This window comes from Pipistrellus hanaki (assembly GCF_964339955.1).
Source record: "Pipistrellus hanaki genome assembly, chromosome: 3".
Taxonomy (NCBI): Eukaryota; Metazoa; Chordata; class Mammalia; order Chiroptera; family Vespertilionidae; genus Pipistrellus; species Pipistrellus hanaki.
Window position 1 is genome coordinate 22046603 of NC_140505.1, and position 23414 is coordinate 22070016.

At 38.5% G+C, this 23414-nt stretch overlaps 1 protein-coding gene across 3 annotated transcripts in view; it reads right to left on the minus strand.

Moving 5' to 3' along the window:
* ZMAT4 (zinc finger matrin-type 4) overlaps positions 1 to 23414 on the minus strand; it is a 320194-nt gene that overhangs the window by 125658 nt on the left and 171122 nt on the right. For all 3 annotated transcript variants that reach the window (XM_084879762.1, XM_084879761.1, XM_084879760.1), the window contains one exon: positions 9361 to 9517. In XM_084879762.1, the coding sequence (XP_084735888.1) occupies positions 9361 to 9517 (157 nt within the window). The remainder of the gene's footprint in view (positions 1 to 9360; positions 9518 to 23414) is intronic.

Sequence of the window (23414 nt, forward strand, 5' to 3'; positions counted from 1 at the left end):
ACTCAAATCTTGTAGCTTCTCTGGAGGGCCTCTACATGCTTAACAAGGGAGAGCCACTGAGTATTCCTCATTTTCTACTTCCCCAATGTACATCTTTCTAACTTTCCTCTGTGTCCAGTCTCATCTATATACAAATCCCTATCTCAGTGCCACCCCAGCTACTCAAAGGTAATAGCCCTGGAAAATGTTTCCATTTTATATGTGCACCCATACCCCTGCCATTCTCTCCTGCTGCCTCTCCCTCGAGATCATTCATAATCTAGATTAGGAGTCGACAAACCTTTTATATAAGGGACTATGTAGCAAATATTTTAGGCTTTGTGGACTGTACGCTCCTTGACACAACTACTCAACTCTGCCATTGTAGCACAAAAGCAGCTTAAATGGAATGCAAACAAATGCATGTAACAGTGTTCCAATAAAACTTTATTTATGGACACAAAATTATGAGTTTTATATGTTTTTTATATGTCACAAAACATTCCTCTTCTAATTGTTTTTAACAATCTAAAAACATAAAAACGATTTTTGGCTTTCTGACATACAACATAGCCAGCATTAGGTCAAATTTAGTCCTCAGGCACGATTTTGCTAAGTGTACCCTGTTCTAGATGACTCAAGTGGGGTTCTCAGGTGGGGTCAGTCTTGCCCCCCACGAAACATTTGACAATGTCTGGAGACATGTTTTATCATTAAAACGAGTGGGGTTCTCCTGACATCTAATGAGAAGCAAGGGATACTGCTAATCATCACGTGATACCCAAGACAGCTCCCCGCACCCCAATGAAGAATTATCCAGTCAAAAATATCAATACTACTGAGATTAGAAAACTTGATCTAGATATAGGATTCCTATGAGATATTGAGAACTTCCCCATAAGTTATGTAGTTAGGCCTTATATAAAACCTCTCTTCATAAATTATTCTCAGAACTTTCCAAGTGCAGTTATTTTATTTTTAATATATTTTTATTGATTTCAATGATGACAGAAGAGGGAGAGAGTAAGAAGCATCAATGATAAGAAAGGATCATTAATTGGCTACCTCCTGCATGACCCCTACTGGGTATCAAGCCTGTAACACAGGCATGTGACCTTGACTGGAATTAAACATGGGACCCTTCAGTCTTCAGGCTGGCCAAACCAGCTAGGGCAAAGTGTAGTTATTTTAACAGTTCTTCAGTATACTCTTGTATTTGTAGATCTTCATGGTGTGCTGTGCATTGTAGTCAGGTGCATATGTTCCCTCCTCCTACATGGTAATCCTGAGAAGTGCAAGGGCGTCTTATCCACCTCTGTATTCCCACATCACAGGATGTTTGTTGAGAGGAACTGAGCTAAGAAAATAATGAAAATAATGAAAGGAAATCCTCAGCCTATGAACTCTCTTAAAGCAGGTGCCAGGTAAGGGAACTGTAAAAGCTGCTTCTATCCCTGACAGTGGATATTTGCTGTCCTGGGTGGTCAACTGGCAACAAGACGCCATGCTGGATGTGGCATGAACTAGCTTTGGCCAGAAAGCCTGCAGCTGATTGAGGCTCCATGCAGTGAGAAGTGCCACTGCAGGGGTGGGGAACCTTTTTTCTGCCCAGGGCCATTTGGCTATTTATAACATCATTCTCAGGCCAAACAAAATTATCAACTTAAAAATTATCCTACTATATTTAGTCGGACATTTAATTAACTCACCCTAAGGCCTTGGCAGGGCCAAACCAAATGATTTTGCAGGTTTTAGGAGGCCCATAGGCCAGATGTTTCCTGCCCCCGATTTAAAGCCAGATAGGACTTCCTGCACCACTCCTAGAGGAGTTGAATGGTAGTCAGCTGTTGAACTTGGAGTCAGAAGCTAGAAGGTGTATGGCATTACATGAGGCAGGGAAGTTGAGGTCACAGAGATGACATGTATTTGGCAGAATACCTAACTGAATTTGCTCAGCCTTGCTTCCATCTGACATACCCAATGCCCCTGGGAATCCTGACTCAGCTCCCTCCCAAACTTCTGATTTTCACTCAATCAAGAGTTTGCTCTTCCTTTCTCACAGCTCCTCTCTGTCCCTACCCTATGCTTCTGCACTGATTATGCTTCCCCCTCCTATGCTTTCTGATATCAGCTTGTCCACACCTGGATGTCCAGGCCAACACGTTTCTGGTTCCCTCCCGGCACACAGCCAAGCCCCCGGCACACAATGCAAAGCCTTAGGGGCGAGCCTCTCAGGCACTCAGACCATTTCTCCCATCTTCCAACCTAACTTCTGCTCAACTCTGATCTCCTGCTCACTCCTATTAGCTGCCACCTGTCTCCCCTCTCTGCCCAGTCGCACTGGATTAATGTCTCATTTGGCAGATTTCCATGGCTGTTTCCATTCTTCTTCTCCCCAAGGTTTCTGAGACCTTGTACCCTGTCCTATGCTACTAAATGGCACTTATCCTCAGGCAGGAAGGGAACAGCAGGTTACATTCCCCTGTCACTGTCTGTGAGGAAGAAGAACATGGCAGTCCGGCTGTGTACAGAATGTGGCAGAAGAATCAGGGTGGAGATGAGGAGCACTTACAGACCATTGGGGAAAGGGGACTCACCCAATGGGAGCCACCTTGTACAATAGGCAATATAATACTTCATATACAGCACAGAGTTCAGAGCAGAGTAAATAAAAATAGCTGAATTTCCTAAGTGGTCCAGGGCTAATTTTTACTGAACTCTGACTATATGGCACTGTGATAAGCACTTTGCATTTATGAATCAGGTGGTGCAATCATCATGGAAGTCATTTGATATAAGTAATGGCATTATACCCATTGTACAGATTAGGAAAAGGAGGTCCAGGCAAGTGAAGTCCTCAGCTAATAAATAGTGGGGCCCAGATAGGTCTGACTTCACAGCCCACACTGTATTAACTGCGATTTCTAGTAGGCAGGAGGGACTCCAGAGATTGGTTGCGACTTGAACTGAACCTTGGAGGATGGAAGGTGTTTAAATCCACAACAAGAAGAGGAAAAGGCATGTTGGATATAGGATACCGGCAGGAAAGGTACTGTGGGCCTCTGGTACATTTGAGAGTGTGTATTGAGAAGGCAGAGGAAACAGGGTTGGAGAGCTAACTTGTGCAGCTCCTGTGAACTAGAAAGACTAACGAGTCTGGATATCACAGGAAACAGTCACCAAAAATGTTGCACAGCACAATCATAAGTTGTGTTTGAGGAATAAGAGTATCACACAAGATATACTTCTTGCCCCTCAGGTGACCCCCTGACAACAGTTACATCAGTGTTCCCTGCGTGGAATTTGTGCTTTGCCAAGGGGAAGTGTGTGAAATACACATGAAGCAGTACCCTATTTGGCCAAATATTTACTTAGGTCATCGTATTAGTTTTCGATAGCCGTGATAACAAATTACCACAAATTTAGTTCCTTATAATAACACAATTTTATTGTGTTGCTATTTTAGACATCAGGAATCTTAATTCCATATGCAACCTTAATTCCTCTCCCCATGCAACACATATTCACAGGTTCTGGGGATTAGGATGTGGAGATTTTTAGATGTCACTGTTTGGTCCCCTACAGTCAGTGATCTTGCCTTTGGGGATCCATCAAAGACAGATCTAAATATGACCTTACAGGTCAACCAGGCAGCCACTTGGAAAAAACCACAGCTCAGTGCACAGGAGCCCAGAAAAGCAACCATGAAGTGCACAACCTTAGGGCTCTGTCCTCTCCACTCTGTTGGAAGTACTCACCTTCACCCAGAGTCGGCTCCCTGTGAGCAGTCTCTGGGGCTAATCCCAGCTTAAAGGAACAAGATTGGAGCACCCTGACCTCTGAAGTTTGGCATTAAGCTTCTAGCTCTCTTATCCCTTAGGTTTATACTCTGATAACAGCCTCTTCCATTTTCCTGATATCTATATCCTTTTCTGGGCCCTCATTATGGTGTCTGGTTCCTAGTTTTACCCTCTAGAAAATGACTTACTCTGGTGTCTACTTGCCAGGCCCCAGATCCATAATCCTGCCCCCAGCTTTGGTGGCTGTCTCTTCCTCCTGACAGGTTTTCTTTTCTTTTCTTTTCTTTAAAATATATTTTATTGATTTTTTACAGAGAGGAAGGGAGAGGGATAGAGAGCTAGAAACATTGATGAGAGAGAAACATCAATCAGTTGTCTCCTGCACACCTCCTACTGGAGATGTGCCCGAAACCAAGGCATGTGCCCTTGACCAAAATCGAACCCGGAAACCTTGAGTCCACAGGCCGACACTCTGTCCATTGAGCTAAACCAGTTTCAGCCTGACAGGTTTTCTTAATGCCAGAACTTGTTTGTCTCCTCAGCTCCATGGCCATCCCCTGCCCCTGAATTCACAGTCTTTGTTCCCCATACCCACCAGCACCGCCTCTCTAATGGGCAGGGGCAACTCCAGTGCCAGGCTCACCTCAGTTTATAGAAATGATCCCAGAAAGATTTGTCTCAAAGGAATCACAACAGAATGTCCTGATGTGCTATTCCCAAGGCAGTGTGTGAACAGCCCATGTTAATCAGGAAGTCAGAGGCTCTAACAGAGGAAAGGAGCCACAGCCCTTATTAACTCATTTATCAAATGCTCAGAGCATCTTCTAATTTTTTTTCTTTTTTTAATATTGTATATGTTCCTTCTCTTCCCCCCACCACCACTTTTGCCCTCCTTCACCCAGCCCCTACTTCTCAAAAGTGCTTTTACATCTATTGTTTTTTCTGATAAGGGTCAGTGAGATCATGTCATCCACCATTAGAATTAAATGACAGATAAGAAACCTGGGGTTGAAAAAGATAACAGAGCTACTAAAGATTATATAACTAGGCAGAGTTAGAGCTTGAATTCCTGCTTCCTGACACTTTCCTCCCCACCCCCCATCAGTATTATTTCTGCTATATTATGTCAGTGGTCAAGCCTATGGACTCTGGAGGGGAATCTCAGGGTTAGGAGGAATTTAATGACATCCAGGCTAACTATACAACTTAGGGACTTTAAATGTCATGTATGTTAATTATCCAGGAACCCCCTCAGAAAATGCCCTGCCAAGTGTTAGCAGCTCCCACAGCCACACATTTTACCTTTAAGTATCTCTGAATATTTATAAATCCTCCCTTATCGTGAGCTTAGATCTAATTCCCTCGTTTTCTACTCATTCATTGGTTATATTTGTGGCATTTACGGCAAGCACATACATACATTTGCACACACACTCACACTCACATACACACACACACACACACACACACACACACACAGTCACACACTCACACAACATGAATATTTCTCATGACAGCCTTCCAAATGATTTACCTCTGAGGAATCATTTTTCCATGCTTAACAACCTTTGCTTCCTTCACTCTTCCTCCAATGAGAGGATTTTCACGCTCCTTATTGTCTGGCCTCTGGCCTTTGGCCTCTGAGTCTCCCCTCAATGCTCCTCGTAATGACTATGGCAACCTCACTCTGACCTCTGATCTTGGCAAGCGCTCCATGCTGAGGTCTGCTGACCCTGAAAGAACACAATGAGTCCAGAGTCCTCCCCCTGCTCTCATCTCACAGCAGGATCTGGAATAGCATGAACTAGAACAGAGATTCTGAAACACACTAACCAAGAACTGAAACTGGTTTTTGTTCCAGTGACTCAGGAATTGTTGTAAACACGTACCCACCTGGAGAAGACAACTAAAATGACAGCTAATTCTGCAGGAGAGCCAGCTGATGCATGAGTCCCAGGCACCCTGAGCCGGAGGAAAGGTAATGCTTTACAGGCACCAATTGCTCACCCTCAACACATGGAATAGCTAGAAGAAGCAATGAGTCGTGCTTCAATTATTCCTGCCCAGAAAACACTACAGTTCAGAGAGCCCATTATTCATGGAGGGGCAGCTTAAGCGGCACACCTGAGCAGGAGAATTGCTTCGCTCTGGATCTTGATTCACTTTCTTGAGCTTTATATGTGTTTTTTTTTTCCCCTTTTGTTTTCATTATAGAGGTAATTTGAAGCCAGGCTGGTTGATTAGGCAGAGCAGTTCCTAGAAAGTGCACAGGGCAGCCACAGATCAGAGGGTGAAGTCTTTCAGGAACTGCTGCTGGGCTGGGCTGGGCTGCAGGAATCATGATAGGAAAAGAGCTAAAGGGGCTGCACGGAAGCTCAGGAAGCCTGAGGCCTCTGGGTACCATTTCTGGTGCCTCTTGGTCCTTATCCTGTACTTGTAGTGACTGAATCTGTGCTTGAGACCAAGCCCTCACCTATAGCCTAGGTCTGGGAATCAGGGTTTTGACATGTTCTTTATGCTTGGTTATCAGCCCAGTGCTCTTAAATAAGGATGCCCTGCAATGCTTGTAACATCTCTTCCTTTCCCTAGAACAGCGATCGGCACACTGTGGCTTGCGAGCTACATGTGGCTCTTTGGCCCCTTGAGTGTGGCTCTTCCACAAAATACCATGTACCCTAATTAAGTTAATAACAATGTCCCTACCTACATAGTTTAAGTTTAAAAAATGTGGCTCTCAAAAGAAATTTCAATCCTTGTACTGTTGATATTTGGCTCTGTTGACTAATGAGTTTGCCGACCACTGCCCTAAACCATGCAACGGCAGCCAGGACCTTGCTTCCTCCTGCCAGACCTTCCTGATGCTGGTGCCCTGCCTGAGCCTCTGCAGGACCGCCATATCCAGACTCTCCATTGCTAGGTTCTACCCTCCTTAGCAAGCCCTCAAACCCTATCCTGTGCCACATCTCCCTAGCCTACCCTCTGCTTATACTTTTACCTAAGGACTCACCTCTCTTTATCACGATATACCGCTTCCTTTGCTCACTGCCAGCAGCTGGGTTGACACTAACCCAAGCCAAAGGACCAATTCCACTTCCCAAACCCTTCAGGTCTATCGGATGTTGCCACTTTTCAAGACCCTTTCTGCTCGAAGCATCATTAGAAGAAAATGGGTGAGAAGATAAGCTTTAGAACAGTGATGTGCAGCCTGGGAACTCTGAGCAAGGGGGATGCTGTTTCCCACAGCCCCGCACACAGGGAGTGCTCTTCCACCCACCCCACCCCCATCCCCTACTTGCCTATCCAGCAACCTGATTTCTGCCACAGTGAGGACTGGGCCAGTTCTATGGACGCCAAAGCAAAGGAACTACATAAAGATTTTAGCTTAAGTGCTTTTGATTTTTCTTTTGAAATATTGATGGCAACTAACAAATTACAGCCAAGTTCTATTTACAGCTCTGAGGGTATTTGAATCCAGGAAAACACACTTGCACTTGGCGATCTTGAGGATATATTTAAATTCACAAAGAACTATTTTTGCCACGTGGGGATTTTTTTCTATAGAAATAATGACTCTCCATTTGCTACTTAATGTGATAAACAATGACACAGCTTCTCTTCCATCTCTACCTCTAAACTTAAATTTAATAGCAATCCTCTGCTGAGGCAGAGAGAACAAATGATCTAGTTGCTCATTCATGGAAAACAGAAACATTTTCCAGGGACTGTTTCTTTGAGGTGTCTATTTTAAGATATTTGAAGGGGTGTAGGTTACAAGGTGAGCATCCAAACTTTGGAAGAGCAAGAATCAGGAATTTCAATCAAGGGGTTGCTTATCAAATGCTCATACACAGAGTATGTCCCCAAATAGGCTGAGCTTGTCACCAGATTTCATGTTTCACAACCCTATCCTATAGCTGAATGTCAAAGCCACCTTTGCAAAAACAGTATCCTTTTGTTAGACTAAGTAGAAAAATACAGTGAAAAGATTTCTTGCTATTCTCCAAGTAAAAGAAGATCTTTCTCCTAAGAAAAACAATGCTGAGGGAAAAAGCCAAGTATTGTTTTATACAGTCTCCAAATTGCAAAATACCATTTAAAAAAGAATTACACCCACGATTTATGCACGACTCATTAGACAGCAGGGTAAAATGAACTGCTAAATTTTAATTGCATTGAAAGAATAGACATCATGAAATACGCCCCCAACTTCTTGGGATTACAACCTATTCTAGTTAACATCTTCACCATAATGTACGCCTTGTTCAAATAGCCTACCTTGATTAAATTAAAACAGTATTTTTAGTTTTGTGCTTTGACAGGCTCCTAAAAAAATATTTAGTTAAGCAATTTGAAGGCCAAATGCTATCAATATGTAAGTTTTTTATTGTGAAAGTTAATAGGTTTAAATCTCAAAAAAAGAGATGAAATGTTGTCATTTGTTAGAGCATTGATGGGTCTTGTATGCTCATTGAATAAGCCAGATGAGAAAGGGGGGAAAAACATGTGATTTTATTCAATTGTGAAGGAAAAAAAATACAAAAATGAACGTACAAAAATAAAAACTCATTCATGCAGGCAATAGATTGGTGGTAACCAGAGGAGGAGGAGAGAGAGGGTGAAATGGGTAAAGGCAGTCAAAGGTGCAGAGACAGATAGAAACTAGACCTTAGGTGATGAGCACCTGGAATTCATGTAATGTTAAAACCAAAGTTCCCTCAGTAATTAAATAAATAATAATGGATTATTTGATTTATAGCAAATAGCCTGGCTGGTGCGGCTCAGTAGTTGAGCAGCAACCTGTTCACCAAGAGGTCATGGTTCGATTCCCTGTCAGGGCACATGCCTGGGTTGTGGGCTCAATCTTCACTAGCGGGGCATGCAGGAGGCAACCAATCAATGATTCTCTCTCATCACTGATGTTTCTCTCGCTCCCCTCTCCCTTCCTCTCTAAAATCAATAAAAACTGTATTTTTCAAAATTGTGGCAAATAATATTTAACATCTGAAAATAAGGACTTAAGATTTATATTTAAAACACCTTATTTTAAATAGAAAATTTCTTTAAAAAATAACAAACAAAAAAAAACAACTTAGCTGTCTGCAAACAAAAATGTTTTTCGTAACTGCAGATTTCCTCTTCCCTGCAGGATACCCCGCACCAACAGGCCTGGAAGGGATTGTACCCGCTACACCCAGCACACGCTCCGTTACCATACTGATTGCAGACAGAAGCTAGGGAAGAACAGTGTTCTCTGCATAATAGATACAATATCTTACATAACATATAATAAGTACGACAGACAACAGCTTGCAGGAGGTACTCAGCCTTTCAGGAATTGCAAGCTGCCAGATCACAGATCTAAAGGAGCCAGGTTCAGAAGGAGCACCTGCTATTGGACTTCACGGCCCATGACAGTCAGCTCTGCCAGGGGTACCTGCCCCCTCCCTTTAGCTTTGGAAGGACATCTGCTTATGAATCTCCGATTCTGGCAGCCACCCCTGAAGAGGGAGCAGAATGAAGGAGACAGGCATGCTGCTTGAACTCTAGCGTCTCCCCTCGATTACTTGCATCACACACATACCTGTAGCCTTTAGCGGAGTTTTCTCTCCTAGCAACAGCTTTAACCTTTTGGCATGGATTTTGCCTTGATAATGGGAGTCGGCCACCACCGCTGAGGTAAAAGACATGTTGCAGAGTGTGCAGCACTTGTTCTTATCCACCATATCAGCACCACTTCCCTGCCAGGGGAGGAAAAAAGAAAAAAAGATAACATTAGAGAGAAGCCCAAGTCCTGAGATGTCTTTATTCCCATTCCATTCTGTGGCAGATGAAACTGGCCACAGACTTTCTTATGGAAATGTCTCGTTTTTGCTCTGCAATCTCTTGGTGCTTCAAGATTAAGCATCAAAACTTAACTCAGTTCCTGACTTCACCCCACATTTATTTCTTGGCTGCCACTGCCAGGCACTGAGAATATAGGACAAATGTTCAGATAGGAATTACCAGGAGCAAAAGGAGCCCACAATTAGGCGAGAACATATTGTGTCTGGCTGCCGTGAGGAAAACAGCCTCTAATTGCACCATTATACTCATTAAAATAGGTAAAATATCAGAGTTCGGGTGACCTGAATTATTTAGCAGAAATTATCATTTGACATTCAGCTCTTCCTTTGACCAATTTTAGCATCACCAGGCTCCAGGGCCATGTGTTCAAAGGGAATGTTTAAGATTTATTTAAGAACTTGAACATTTTTCATAATTAATTTGTGTACCTATAAGCGCCGGTGACCGTGCTGGCAGAATTTTCTATGTGCGTTTGTGTAATTTTTCCTTTTCTTCACAAACGTGATTAAATGCCACACACCCAAAAACTGAAATCCAGCTTGATTTTTATTTTTTTGTAAGATTTGATGAAAATGAAACGTGAATCAGAAAGAAAAAAAAAAGAAATCCTTTGTCGGCCCATGTGACCAGGCTATTGTACACACACCATCAATTGCCTATATTTTGCCAGGGGAACATTAATCCATTGGCTCCCCTCCTGCCTCGTTGGAAATTGAGGGTAAAGTGGACTCTCAGATAAGGAGTTAATCTATTCCTTAATGGAACAGCAATAGCAAAGCATCTCTTTGTTTGCGCAGGCCCTGGGTGAGTCTCCGGCCCCACAACAGGACCTTCTCTTAGTTCTAGCCAGCCCAGGGAGTGCAATTTAAAATGGCATGGGGAGAAGGATTAGGGTGAGGAAGGGATGCAGACAGGGAATTATACTGTGTATTTTTTTTGCATAATAATAAGATGTCCAGACTGCTGGAGAGAGTATTGCCTTGCAAATTATATGGCAGAAGCCAAAACCAGTTTGGCTCAGTGGATAGAGCATCGGCCTGGGGACTGAAAGGTCTCAGGTTCCATTCAGGTCAAGGGCATGCACCTTGGTTGTGGGCACATCCCCAGTAGGGGGTGTGCAAGAGGCAGCTGATGGATGATTCTCTCTCATCGATGTTTCTAACTCTCTATCCCTCTCCCTTCCTCTCTATAAAAAAAAAAAAAAAAAAAAAAAAAAAAATCAAAATATTTTTTAAAAATTATGTTGCAGAAAACTAGCTCTTCCTTCTTTAAGACTTTAGTCTGTAATTTCTGTGATAATTAGCCTTAGTTCTTAGGAGGGGTGGTGTGTGGTGGTTGAAGAGGGTGTGAGTGTGTGTGTGGCAGGCGGGGGGGCGGGAGGTGGTGGTGGAGAGCATATGTGTTCCAGGGGCTGGCTTGAAGTTCAGGGGAGGAGGGGAAGTGAGAGACTTCAAAAGGGAATCTGTGTGATTTGGAGTTACAAAGGTATACCTACTGCAATTTATTCTCTTGATCTTAGAATATTAAACATCAGAGTGTCACCTTTTAGTATAGTTAATGAATCAGATGTGAGGGAAGGTACTGCTGGGGGTTTGGGGGTGGCCAGTGAGAGAAAATGGATCCTGTGGAGAGAGAAGGGCTCCCCCAAATGTCCTCTCCTGGAAAGAGACTCACCTTAGGGCAGGACACCTGGATGGTCACTGAGAGCTGTGCCCACTGAGCATGACTTTGCTGAGCATTTCAAGTCAAGATGTTTTGAGTTTTTCTCCCATTGGAAAAAAAAAAGCCATAAACATTTTTATATCCTTGGGTGGTCTACAGTGAAGACTGACTAGGCCAGGCAGGAACGGGGAGAGTTGGCTTCTCCTCACCTACCTCTCCCACCAAGCACTAGAGCTGACACATAACCCGTGGAGGGGGCAGAGCCCAGGAATGCCCAGAAATAACAAATTGTGGTGTTGCTAAGGGGTCAAGACCAGTAAACGAGGAGGTGATAGGCCAGGAGGAATGAAAGATACTTTCCTATTATGTGCTATGTGTTAGAAGGTATCAGTGCTACATTTTTTTATTTAATAAAATTAAAAATAATGGAATAAAGGTTGTTAAAATGAAAGGAGCAGCTTGAATTATCAATTTTTGATCTATTTATGCATGATATGCCTCAAGGTATATAATTTTTCTTAAAATGAAACACAAGATCATAAGCCAAAGTTTAACCCACCATCGATATCTATGGGAATTTGCACATCCTTGCTGCTACTTCCAATGAAAGTACAGCCAAACGTGGCGGCAGGAAGCAGTCCTTCTCTAATGAAAGGCCAGAAACCCAGAAATAGGGTTTGGTATCATGATGTGAAGCATACTCAGAATTAATTTCCAGGGCAAAGAATTGGCCTTAATGTGGATGTTTTATGTCATTGATTCATTCAACACATTTTTAAGAAACCACTAAATATTAGATTCCGTACTAGATAAAAACGGCACTGCTCTCTGTTACCAAGGACGTTGAGACCAGGAGACTTGGAGAAGTCAGAGCAAAAATAAAAATAAAAGTATTATAATCAAGGAAACAGAGTCTTCTCTTGGACTTACATCCTCATAATTCTAAGGTTAAAAGACCATTAAGATAAGTCTATCTGTGTGGAGGTTTTTTTCTTCAAACCTTTCCCATGCCTGAAATGCTTTTATTCATCACTTTTTTGTCTAATTCAGTCTTTTCAAAATTTGTCTTCATGGCGCAGTTTAGTCATCATTTCCTGAAGGTGAAGATTCTTCTGACCTCTCTACTGTTCTGCAGAAGTAAGCATTGACCTTGTGGTCTTCTATCTGCCCTGTACATAATTCTTTTACCATAGAACACTAATACATTTATTTGTTTCCATATTTGTTTCCCTCGTGAGCCTATAAAATTCTTTGAAGATCAAAAAAATAATCTCACTGATATTAAAGCCCCAACACTTAGCACAATGCTTGCCAGACAGGGGGACCTTTAGTTGTTTACTGAATGAATGGAGTTCTGAATTGTTTTATGAAGTTAATAATTTGAATGACATAAGTAAAAAATGAAAACAGATAACACATGGGGGTCTTGTTATTATCCAAATTCTTTCAGACTGACAGGAAGATAACTAAAAAGAAAAAAAAATAGGCATCAACAATTTATTCCTAACCTGAGGGTTTAAGTAAGAAATTTTTCTCCTAAATTTGTTAGTTTCATCATAGTTTTAATATATATTCCTAGATTTCTGCTTACCTCGGCAATATTATTCCCATCGTCATATAGGAGAGTCAAATAATAATAGAAAAGGAGAACCAATCATTATGAAAGTAGATACCATGGGATGTAGTTATGCCATAATTATAAATGAGGGACCAAGAAAGTTTGGGTACTTGACAGTAGAAGGCCCTGATGCCTTGAGAAGTTAGGTGGCACTGAGGCCAATAGGACATGCTTACGGGATATTTTATTAAAGGAGCAGATTGTAAATATCACCTCTTCTGACTACTTTAATGATCTTCGTGAAAAAAAAAACTACTTAGGAAAAAAATCTAAATATAAACCAAGTGCCTGCAAAGAGAAAGAATTTAATTGTGCCTTCTTCCTTATGTACAATAAATTCCCAATCAATGGTTCTTTGCAAATATATATAATATCTATATTGAAGTCTCCCACTGTACCCAGAGCAATGTTGATAGGTTGTCCAGGGGAGAACTCCATAAAGTTTGATTAACTGACTTCAATGAATACATTTAAAGTTTCTGGCTTAAAAAGTTGAGAATGGCCCCAAGGTATCAAGTAAATGAAGAAGAAAACTAAGATTGTCTTAAAATATGGATTTCATACTAGAGGCAATAAGTAAGTCAGACTTTTTTAGTGCAATGTCCACATTTCTGAAAAATGTATATATTTGTAGAGTATCCTAAGTCTGCTTAGTAAAAGCATTTTTGCAAAGCTAAGAAGTTTTTAGAAGAATTCAATCACAGTGAAAAACCCTAGATGATTCTGCCCAGAAATCTAATCCAAGAAGGCCTTTCACTTTAAGATTTCTAAAATTTAATTTAAATAATTGCCTTCATTTTCTTATACTTTAGATAAATATAAAAAGTCTAAGAGAGAGACTTTCATTTCCAGTATTTCAGAGTAAGGCCTTCTCTGAAACTGCTCCCCAGCAAACAACCATAACTAGTAAAAATTACTTCTTAAAAAATAAACAATTCTTTTAAGTCTCTGGAAATTTTCCTAAGAGCAAATGGCAAATTAAGGAATATTTGTTTAATAAAATATACTAAATTTCGGTAAGAACTGCAGCTACAACTATCTATCTCCCCAGCAGCCCTCAGTTCCACATGATGGTTGGGTGGGGTCAAGAAAATAGAGCTCCTTGACCCATCAGCTCCCAGTTAAGGGAAAACATGAAGGAAAGGCCATCTAAATTAATCACATTACCTTCATTTCTAAGTTGAAAAAGCTAAATTCTTGGTAATGTAGCCATAGAATCAAGTACTCTCTCCTTCTACTCACCCTCATGTATAAGACAGAAGCTCTATCCTAAGCACAGCAGGCTAAGAATACTGTAACTCTGATTGCCATTGCCTCAGCACACATGCTTATCTGTCCCTGCCAGGACAGATAAGCTGAGAAGACCAGAGGCTGCCACCTCTGCCCAGCTAATAAAGCTGGGGTTTCACTCTGAGAGAGTCATGCCACTGTCCCTGTCCCTAGCTCTATGAAGAGGTTTTATTTTTCAATAAGACCAGATAAAGAAAAGTAAGTCCATAAGAACAGAGAGCTCATAAACTCTCCCCAAAGGAACTGACTTTATTTGAAATAGAGTCCAGGGGTGCTCTAAAAACCAATGGAGATTTTGATGGTAACTAATTAAGACAAAGCAGATAGCTCCCTTAAAGCAATAAGCTAAACCATAGGCCAGCTAGTTTACCAGAGAGGACCAGGAAAAAAAGACAGCTAACGACAGCCATTCTGGAGTCAGAACTTCAAAGATTTGCCTCAAAAGCTAACCCTACAAAAAGAAATTAATTTAATTAGATCAGACTATGGAGCATTTATATCCTAGAGCACTGACGAAAACAACTGAGCAGTTATCTAGCAATTAGTAATACCTACATTCTAGGTATGATTCCAGCAGAGAGAGGCAATTTAACAGGGGAGACCAGAAAAAGAAACAAAGGAAATCTTTTAAAACCTTTAGTTGTCACACAGTGACTGTGCACATTCCTAAGGCTGCTCCTCTGAGCAATGATATGGGTAGCTGCCCATTATTAAGGAAATGATGATTAAAATAGTTTAGCCAAGACATTGGTCAAAGAAATGAGCAAACAAAAACAATCCCTGGAGGATGAAGGAATAAAAATACAGCACTGCTACAATGTATTACCTAAATATCCAGTTTCAACAATAGCAGCAAACTTAAAAATATGAAAACAGAAAAAAAAAAAGAAAAAGAAAAGTGTAATCACTAAACAGAAGAAAGGGGGGAGGGGCAGATACTTGTTTTAACTGGCAAAGACTTCGAAACAATATCAGAAACTTCAAAGAATAAGTGTGTTCAAAGAATTAAAAGAAGTCATGTTTAAATAAGTAATGTATTGTACGGTGCCAATACATTATCAAATAGAGAATATCAATAAATAAAAAATTAAATCAAAGTTCTGGAGTTAAAAATATAATAATTGAAATAAAAAATTCACTAGAGAGTGCCATTGATAGATTTCAATTTACAGAAAAAAGAATTAGTAACTTAAAAATAGATCAATAGAGATTATGTAACTGAAAAAATAGAGGAAAAAGGAATGAAGAAAATTAAATTGTCAAAGAAATGTGGGACATCATTAAGAACACCATATGCATAATATGGGAGTATCAGAGGTGAATGAAAGAAAAAGGAGCAGCAAACAATATTTACAGAGTTAATGACTGAAAACTTCCCAAATATTTAGAAAACATTTATCCACACATCCAATATTTTAAATAAATTCAAGTAGGATAAGCGCAAATGATCCACACCCAGCTATATCATGGTTGAAATACTGACAACCAAAAGCAAAGAGAAAATTCTGAAGCACCCAGAGAAAAACAACTCATTAAATTCAAGAGAACAAGATAAGATTAACAGCTGATTTTTCATTAGAAACAATGGTGGCCAGAAGTTAATGGGATGATATATTCAAAATGCTGAAAGGAAAAATATATAAACTAAGAATCTTATATTCAGCAACCTTATATTTAAATAAAAAAAAAAGTGAAATAAAGACATTTAGAGATTTCTTTTAGACTCAGAGTAATTGTTGCTAGTAATTGTTCATGTAAGATCTTACCTGAACTTCTAAAAGAAGTTCTTTATGCTGAAAACAAGTGACACCAGACAGTAATTTGAATCTCATTAAAGCAAACAAAACCAAAAAGCACCAGTAAAAATAATTATATAATTATAAAAAACAGAATATAGGCATATGTCTTCTTTCTTCCCTTAACTAATTTACAAAGTATAGGTATGAAATCATATGTAAATATTTGTATAGTTGGGCCAATGACATATAGAAAAATATAAGGTATTTGACACTAATAGCACAAAGGATGTAGGTGACAGCAAAATTGTACTTAAGTAAGAAAATGGCACCAGATTCTAATTCTAATTCACAGAAAAAAAAATTATGAGAACCATAAAGGATCAATAAAGTTAACACACATTAAATATATATTGGTCTTGCCGAGACCGGTTTGGCTCAATGGATAGAGCGTCGGCTTGGGGACTGAAGGGTCCCGGGTTCGATTCCGGTCAAGGGCATGTACCTTGGTTGCGGGCACATCCCCAGTAGGGGGTGTGCAAGAGGCAGCTGATCGATGACTCTCTCTCATCGATGTTTCTAACTCTCTATCTCTCTCCCTTCCTCTCTGTACAAAATCAATAAAAAAAAATATATATATATATTTAAATATATATTGGTCTTATTTCTTTTATAAACTTCTTTAGAAGATAAAATTATGTAAAAGTAATTATAACAATATATTGTTGAATTGTAACATACAGATGGAAAATGTACAACAATATTAGCACAAAAGGAGGAAAGATAGAAGACAGCTATACAGGAATAATATTTCTATATCTTGCTTAAATTAAGCTAATTAAATCTTAAGTAAATTTTGATAGGTTGAAAATTATATGGTAAGCTCCAGAACAACCACTAAAGAAATAATTTTAAAATAATATAAGGAAAAATCACTAAAGAAATTAAAATGTTATAATACAAAATATCCTCTCAATTCAACATATAATTGCATTGGAGAAATAAGAAACAAAAAAGACAAGATTCATTTAAAAAATAAAAGTAAAATGGTATACATAAATCTAACTGTAAAAATAATAACACTAAATATGAAAGTATTATAGAATATAATCAAAATTGAAATGGTAAGGCTGGATAAAAAAGTGATCAATCCATATATTGCATATAAGGAGATACTTTAAATTCAATGATACATATGGGTTGAAATGAAAAGATATAAACATACACCATGTAAACAGCATCCATAAGAAAGCCATAGTAGCAATGCTAATATCAGATAAAATAAAATATTAAAACAAAATTTATTGCAAGGGATAAAAGGGAGAATTTTATAATATTGAAGTGCCAACTCTTCATGAAAATATAACAATCATATACATGCATGCAGTTACAAATATATGAAGCAAAATCTAACAGAATGGAAGGGAAAACTAGGTAATTCTATAGATGTCTATTGAAACTAGTTAAGACATCTCTTTTCTTTGATTTTCTTATCAACCTTCTGCATAATTGTTCTACCTATTATTGAAAGTGCAGTATCAAAGTCTCCAACTCTTATTATTAAAAATTACACAAATTAAAAAATGAACTAAGGATCTAAATAGACATTTTTAAAAATAAAAAAGATATACAAATGGCCAATAACAACCTGAAAAAAAATGCTAGATATCATTAACCATCAGAAAAAAATGCAAATCAAATCACAGCAAGCTACCACTTCATAACCCTAAGATAGCCAGAACAAAAACAACAAAAATGGTTAGTAATAAAAAGTATTAGCAAGAGTGTGGAGAATTAGCAATACTTCTGGTGAGAATGTAAAATAGCACAGCAACATTGGAAAACCATCTGCCAGTTCATCCAAACTTTAAACATGGTGTTATCATATGATCTAGCAATTTCACTTCTAGGTACAATCTTCATTATTCACACACATATGAGTTTACCTGCTTGCAAATATTTATTTGTAACCCCAAATCAATACCATGTCATTTTTCTGGTCATTTATGGTATGGATACATACAAAGGACAAAAAAAAGAATGAGTCATCTGGCACTCCCATTCCCAGCTGAGGTTGAGCAAGGCCATGGTCTGCCTAGTTTCATCTCTTGGAATGTAAATAGTGTCTTTTCATGGTCTACTTCATGCCACGTTTTTGCTGTTTGTACTTTTCCTTGGTGATTTTGCTGCTTAAAATTACTCCCAAGGGTAATGCTAAGCTGCTGTCTAGTGTTCTGAAGCACAAGAAGATTGTGATGGACTTTAAAAAGAAAATACGTATGGTAAATAAGCTTCATTCAGGCATGAGAAATAGATATGTTGGCTATGAATTAAATGTTAATCACCTCACAATACTGTACTTCTAGAATAAAAAGGAGGAAATTCCAGATGTGTCTGTGAGACCACTCAGAAAATGCTAAAGATGTCAATAGCACATGATGAAACTATGAAGTGGCAAAATTTGTGGATTCATGAGATAATGACTGATAAGAAAAAGCATCCTTGAAAGGTTAAAAGCCAGTGACATTTACCATATTAACTAGAGTCAAGAAAATGTTAAACCCCTTTCAGCTAGTGTTTTATTATAAAGAAATACTACATGTAATCAATTATTTGTAAGAAGTATATATTAAATAAGACATCTTTAAGTGGAAACACGCATCAAACAAGGTTATATATTGATTGGTTGGCAAAAGTCTTGTAACCAGCGGCTTCAGAACTTAACCCTATATTTCCTCGAGGAGCAATGGCTCAGTATTTGCTAATTCAGTATTTACTTAGAGTCTGGTATTTAATTTTGAATGGCTCAGTATTTGCTAATTGGTGACTTTATAGAACATAAATATCATAAAATGGGAATCAAATGTATATTTCATTTGAGAGAAATAAAAATACATGTTCATATAAAAAACAGGTACATAAATATTCATAGCTGTATATTTCATAATAACCCAAAAGTAAAAAAACAACCAATTTATCCACATTTTATTTACCTGAAGGCTAGGTAAATAAAATGTGCCATACACATACAACTGCCTATTATCAGTAATAAAAAAATAAAGTACTGATGAATTCCATAGCACAAATGAACCTTGAAAATGTTATACTAAGTGAAAGAAGGTAATCATGAAAGACTATATATTATAAGGTTCCATTACGTGAAATTTTTAATGTAAAAAAATCTATAAAGACAGAAAGTAGATTAGTGATTGTCTAAAAATAGAGGGATGAGAAGGGAGAGGTCAGGGCAAATGAGGAGCAACTTCTAACAGGTACAGGGTTTCTTTTTTGGTGATGATAAATTTATTATGGTGATGGATATACAACTCTGTGAATAAAACTTGAACACTTTAAATATGTAAACTGCATGATACAAGTACTATGTTTCAATAAAGCTGTTATAGAAAAAGCCTAAGAGATGCATTTAAACGATTTATTGATAGAAAGCCCAAAGAAATACTAAAATTTGAAACATAAATTTAATTTTCTTTTCTTAAGATCTTATACTTGGAAGCCAAAGCCATTACATAAAGGAAAAAATAAGGATAATTATTTTGCTTATGTTGTCTCCTTGTAGTATATAAAATTCCTCTGAGCACTAACTGGATATCTTTGAAATTCAGATAACTGGCTAAAGACGTTTCATTGTTATACTGGAACCCTAACTGCAGCCACTACTGAGCTACACCTAAAGGCAAGAGACACCTCATTCCTATTGCTAGAAGCAGAAATAACTGTATCTATTAGCACATACCTGGTAGTAAGTTTAAATGTTCAATCAATGCAACCAATTATTGTGTTATGCATGTTGTCTGGTATTTAATTTTGAAAAGATGCAGCAGGCAGGAAAGAATTCTCCTCTCCTCTACCGCTGCAATGGGAACAAAAGACCTACAGGATTGCTTCCTGACTGAGTACAGGTCCTGAGCAATCGTGTCTCCCATTGTCCTCTTTCACATAGCCTGTTCTACTCCATCCTAGATAACGAGAAAGCTATCAAAGACTACTACAGTCAGGACACAAGGACTCAGGGACAAATTTGAAGAGGCTTCAATGGGAAAGCCTCTGATGAAAGATGGGAAATGTTGAACTTCAAAAGAGATAGTAATTGTGATTGGCAAAACCTATTAAATGCATTTGTTCACAAGGATATTTCTTAAAATCCTATTTGGTCACCTTTGTAGATTAATAGTGAACCAGTTCCTTAATTGAAAAATTGGTAAATAAAAGGAAAGAATGAAGCAATTGTTCTGCCTTTTCTAAAATAAAATAAAAAATAAAAAAACTGCCGCACAGAATACCAATTAGTAAATGAGGAACTATGCTTGTTCAAAAATATTCCAATTAATCAATGAAAAATAAATAATAGAATAAAACAATTATTTAACCTCCAGTGAATTACTGGCTTTAAGGCATTGAGTATAAATACCTCTTAACATCACAAAAGGAGAGACATTCAGATATCATGTGCCTTTGGATAAAAGAACTCAACACCACTCACTGTCTGGCCAATGCATCCATATCAAATCCTATCAAGTTTCTGGATCCATATGCCAACTTGGAGGGAATAGAAAAAACAGAGACATGTGTTGAGTAGGACCAGAAATACATAACCAGCAAAACCTACACTTTAGAAAACTCTATAGGGCAAATGGCCCCAAGTTCTTCTACAGGTATGTTATAAAGAAGACAGTGGAGAAAGAATCTGCAAAGTCAAATAGATAACATTATACATAAAGTTTTTAAAAATTGGGCAAGACTAACCTATGATTACTGGGAGGCATACTTTATCATAAAACTACACACACACACACACACAAAAAAAAAAAAAAAAAACAGGCAAGAAAACTTCTGAAAAGGCAGGATAGTGGTTTCTTTTGGTGAAACAAAGAGGATGCAGATAAGGATGGAGCAAATAGAGGAGGTCCTGAGATGATGGCAAAGACATATTCTCTTGACCTGGGTAGGGTTACAAGAGTGTTTGCCTTAGAATTCATTAAGTGATGGACCTATTTTTTTTAATTTTGTGTCTGTGTTTTACTTTTTAATAAAAGGTTAAATAAAAAAAGATGAATTTCCTGTTTAAAATGCACCTGACTAGCAGCCCTAACTATCTCCCTAAGTATGACTCTAAAATATTAATGAAGACTGAAAAAGATGAAAACACACTAAAAATTAATTTTATAGACTGTCTGATGCCTGAAGTTAAAGTGAATTCCTACCTGCTATAAAGTATGAGGAGTTCAACTGAGGTAAGCCCTTAAAGTAGAATAATAATAGAATTTCCCTTCCAGTGTAGTTGGGAGGATTAAATCAATTTATATGTGAAAAGTATTTAGAATGGTGCCTGACTTAGAACAAAAGGAATATAATGAAAAACATAAGCTGATGAACAAAAACAGATCCAGAGACAGAGAAGCATCGATCAGACCATCAAACCTCAGAGGGAAGATAGGGGAGGGTGGAGGTAAGGGGGAGAGATCAACCAAAGGACTAATACGCATGCATATAAGCTTAACCAATGGACACAGACACCATGGGGGTGAGGGAAAGAGTGGGGGAGTTGGGGGGGACAATGGGGGAATAAGGACACATATGTAATACCTTAATAATAATAATAATAAAAAGAAAAGAATAGGCCTTTGTTTTTATCACATGCTTACCCAGGCTTGCTTGTCAAAAAAAAAAAAAAAAAGAAAGAAAGAGACTCTTGAAACAAAAACTAAAATGACACTATCTGCCTCACCACTGTCCTTTCCCCAGACCAGATTTGTAGGAGGGGGTGGGGGCAGGGGACTGAACAGCTATCCTTTATCTATCATATTGTTCCCGAACTGATATAACATTGATTGCCTATCATCCTTCCACATCCATTCTGCGACATTCATTCCTAGTTGTCATCTGGGCAGATAAATGCAATTGATCCACTATACACTGGTGAATGTAGCTTCCCGTCTCATCAAAAGCAATGGGCCACAGAGACAGAGACAGATAAAGCTGCAGTGGCTCAGCACCCTGGGAATCACAGCTTTAACACGAGGCTCTGACTCCTAATTTTGGAAACGAGGCAGCAAAGGTACAAAAGGATGGCACCAGAAAAACAGAGCTTGACTGTCAAGTGGAACTTGAGGAAACTAGGAATTGGTCAGAAGCTGTGCAAATCAAGCCACAACTAATAATAGCTCTAATGAAGGGATTGAGGATTAGCCAGTCAGATACCAGGAGAAGTCATCATTTCTCAAATTTATTTATAAAATTAGAGGCCCGGTGCACAAAATTTGTGCATGGGGGAGAGGGGTTCCTCCTCAGCCCAGTGTGCACCCTCTCCAATTCAGGGCCCCTTGGGGGATGTCCGACTGCCGGTTTAAACTTGATCCCAGGGGTCAGACCTAAACCAGCAGTCGGACATCCCTCTCATAATTCGGGACCACTGGTTCCTAACTGCCCCACATGCCGGCCTGGTTGCCCTTCACTGCACCCCCGCAGGCCTGGTCACCCCATGCAGCCTGCTGCTCGGTTGTTTGGTCTTCCCTAACTAACACCCTGCCAGCCTTGTCACCCCATACAGCCTGCTATTCTGTCTTTACTGTGAGGACATCCTAACCAATTTGCATATTACCCTTTTATTAGTATAGATTGCTACAAACTTAACCACTGGAAGTTGGGGGGAAATTTTCTAAATTTCTTCTGCAAGGAAAAAAGGTCATAGTAGAGAGGTGAAATCATTTTAAAAATTAAAAATGAGAAGTGATTTAGCCTAATATAAGAAAATATTATAAAACGCTAATTTTTAAAGTGGGTTTCTGCTATAGAAAGTTGCAAGTTAATAAAACAAAATTAGAGCAGAAACAGTCAAACAATACTTTCAAATTAATATGTAATAAAGGGGAATTTCAAGTCAGTGAGGAAAATGACATTATCCAATAAATAGAATTAAAAGATTGAATAACAATTGGAGGAAAATAATAAAGTCATAAAATAACTAGAACATATAGAAATATTTATATAATCTTAGGAGGTGTTAAACTTTTAAAGCATAAAATGAGAAGCAATTCAATACAGAAAAAAAAATACATGTACTCCATTACATAAACTTTAATGTACTCTGTATCAAGAAACATATGAAGACATTTAAAAGCAAATGGCAAATAAAATTAACCATATATATTTTTAATGCTTATCTATATAAGCAGCACTTGTAAAACACTAAAAGAAAACTAATCACCCTCTCCCAATTTAAGTAGAAAACATAAAATAAAAATGTATAGAAGAAATATACATGTTCAATAAAAAATATGAAAAATATCTATTTTTACCACTAATCTAAGAAGCATACAAATTTTAATGAATTATTATTTTACTCATAGAATTGGAAGCTTTTGAAAAAAAGTACCTAGTATTATGAAAGTTGAACAGAAATGAGCATTCTAAATCTCTGTTGTGAGAAAGATGCAGCCCTTATGAAGAGAGATTTGATAAGGTGTA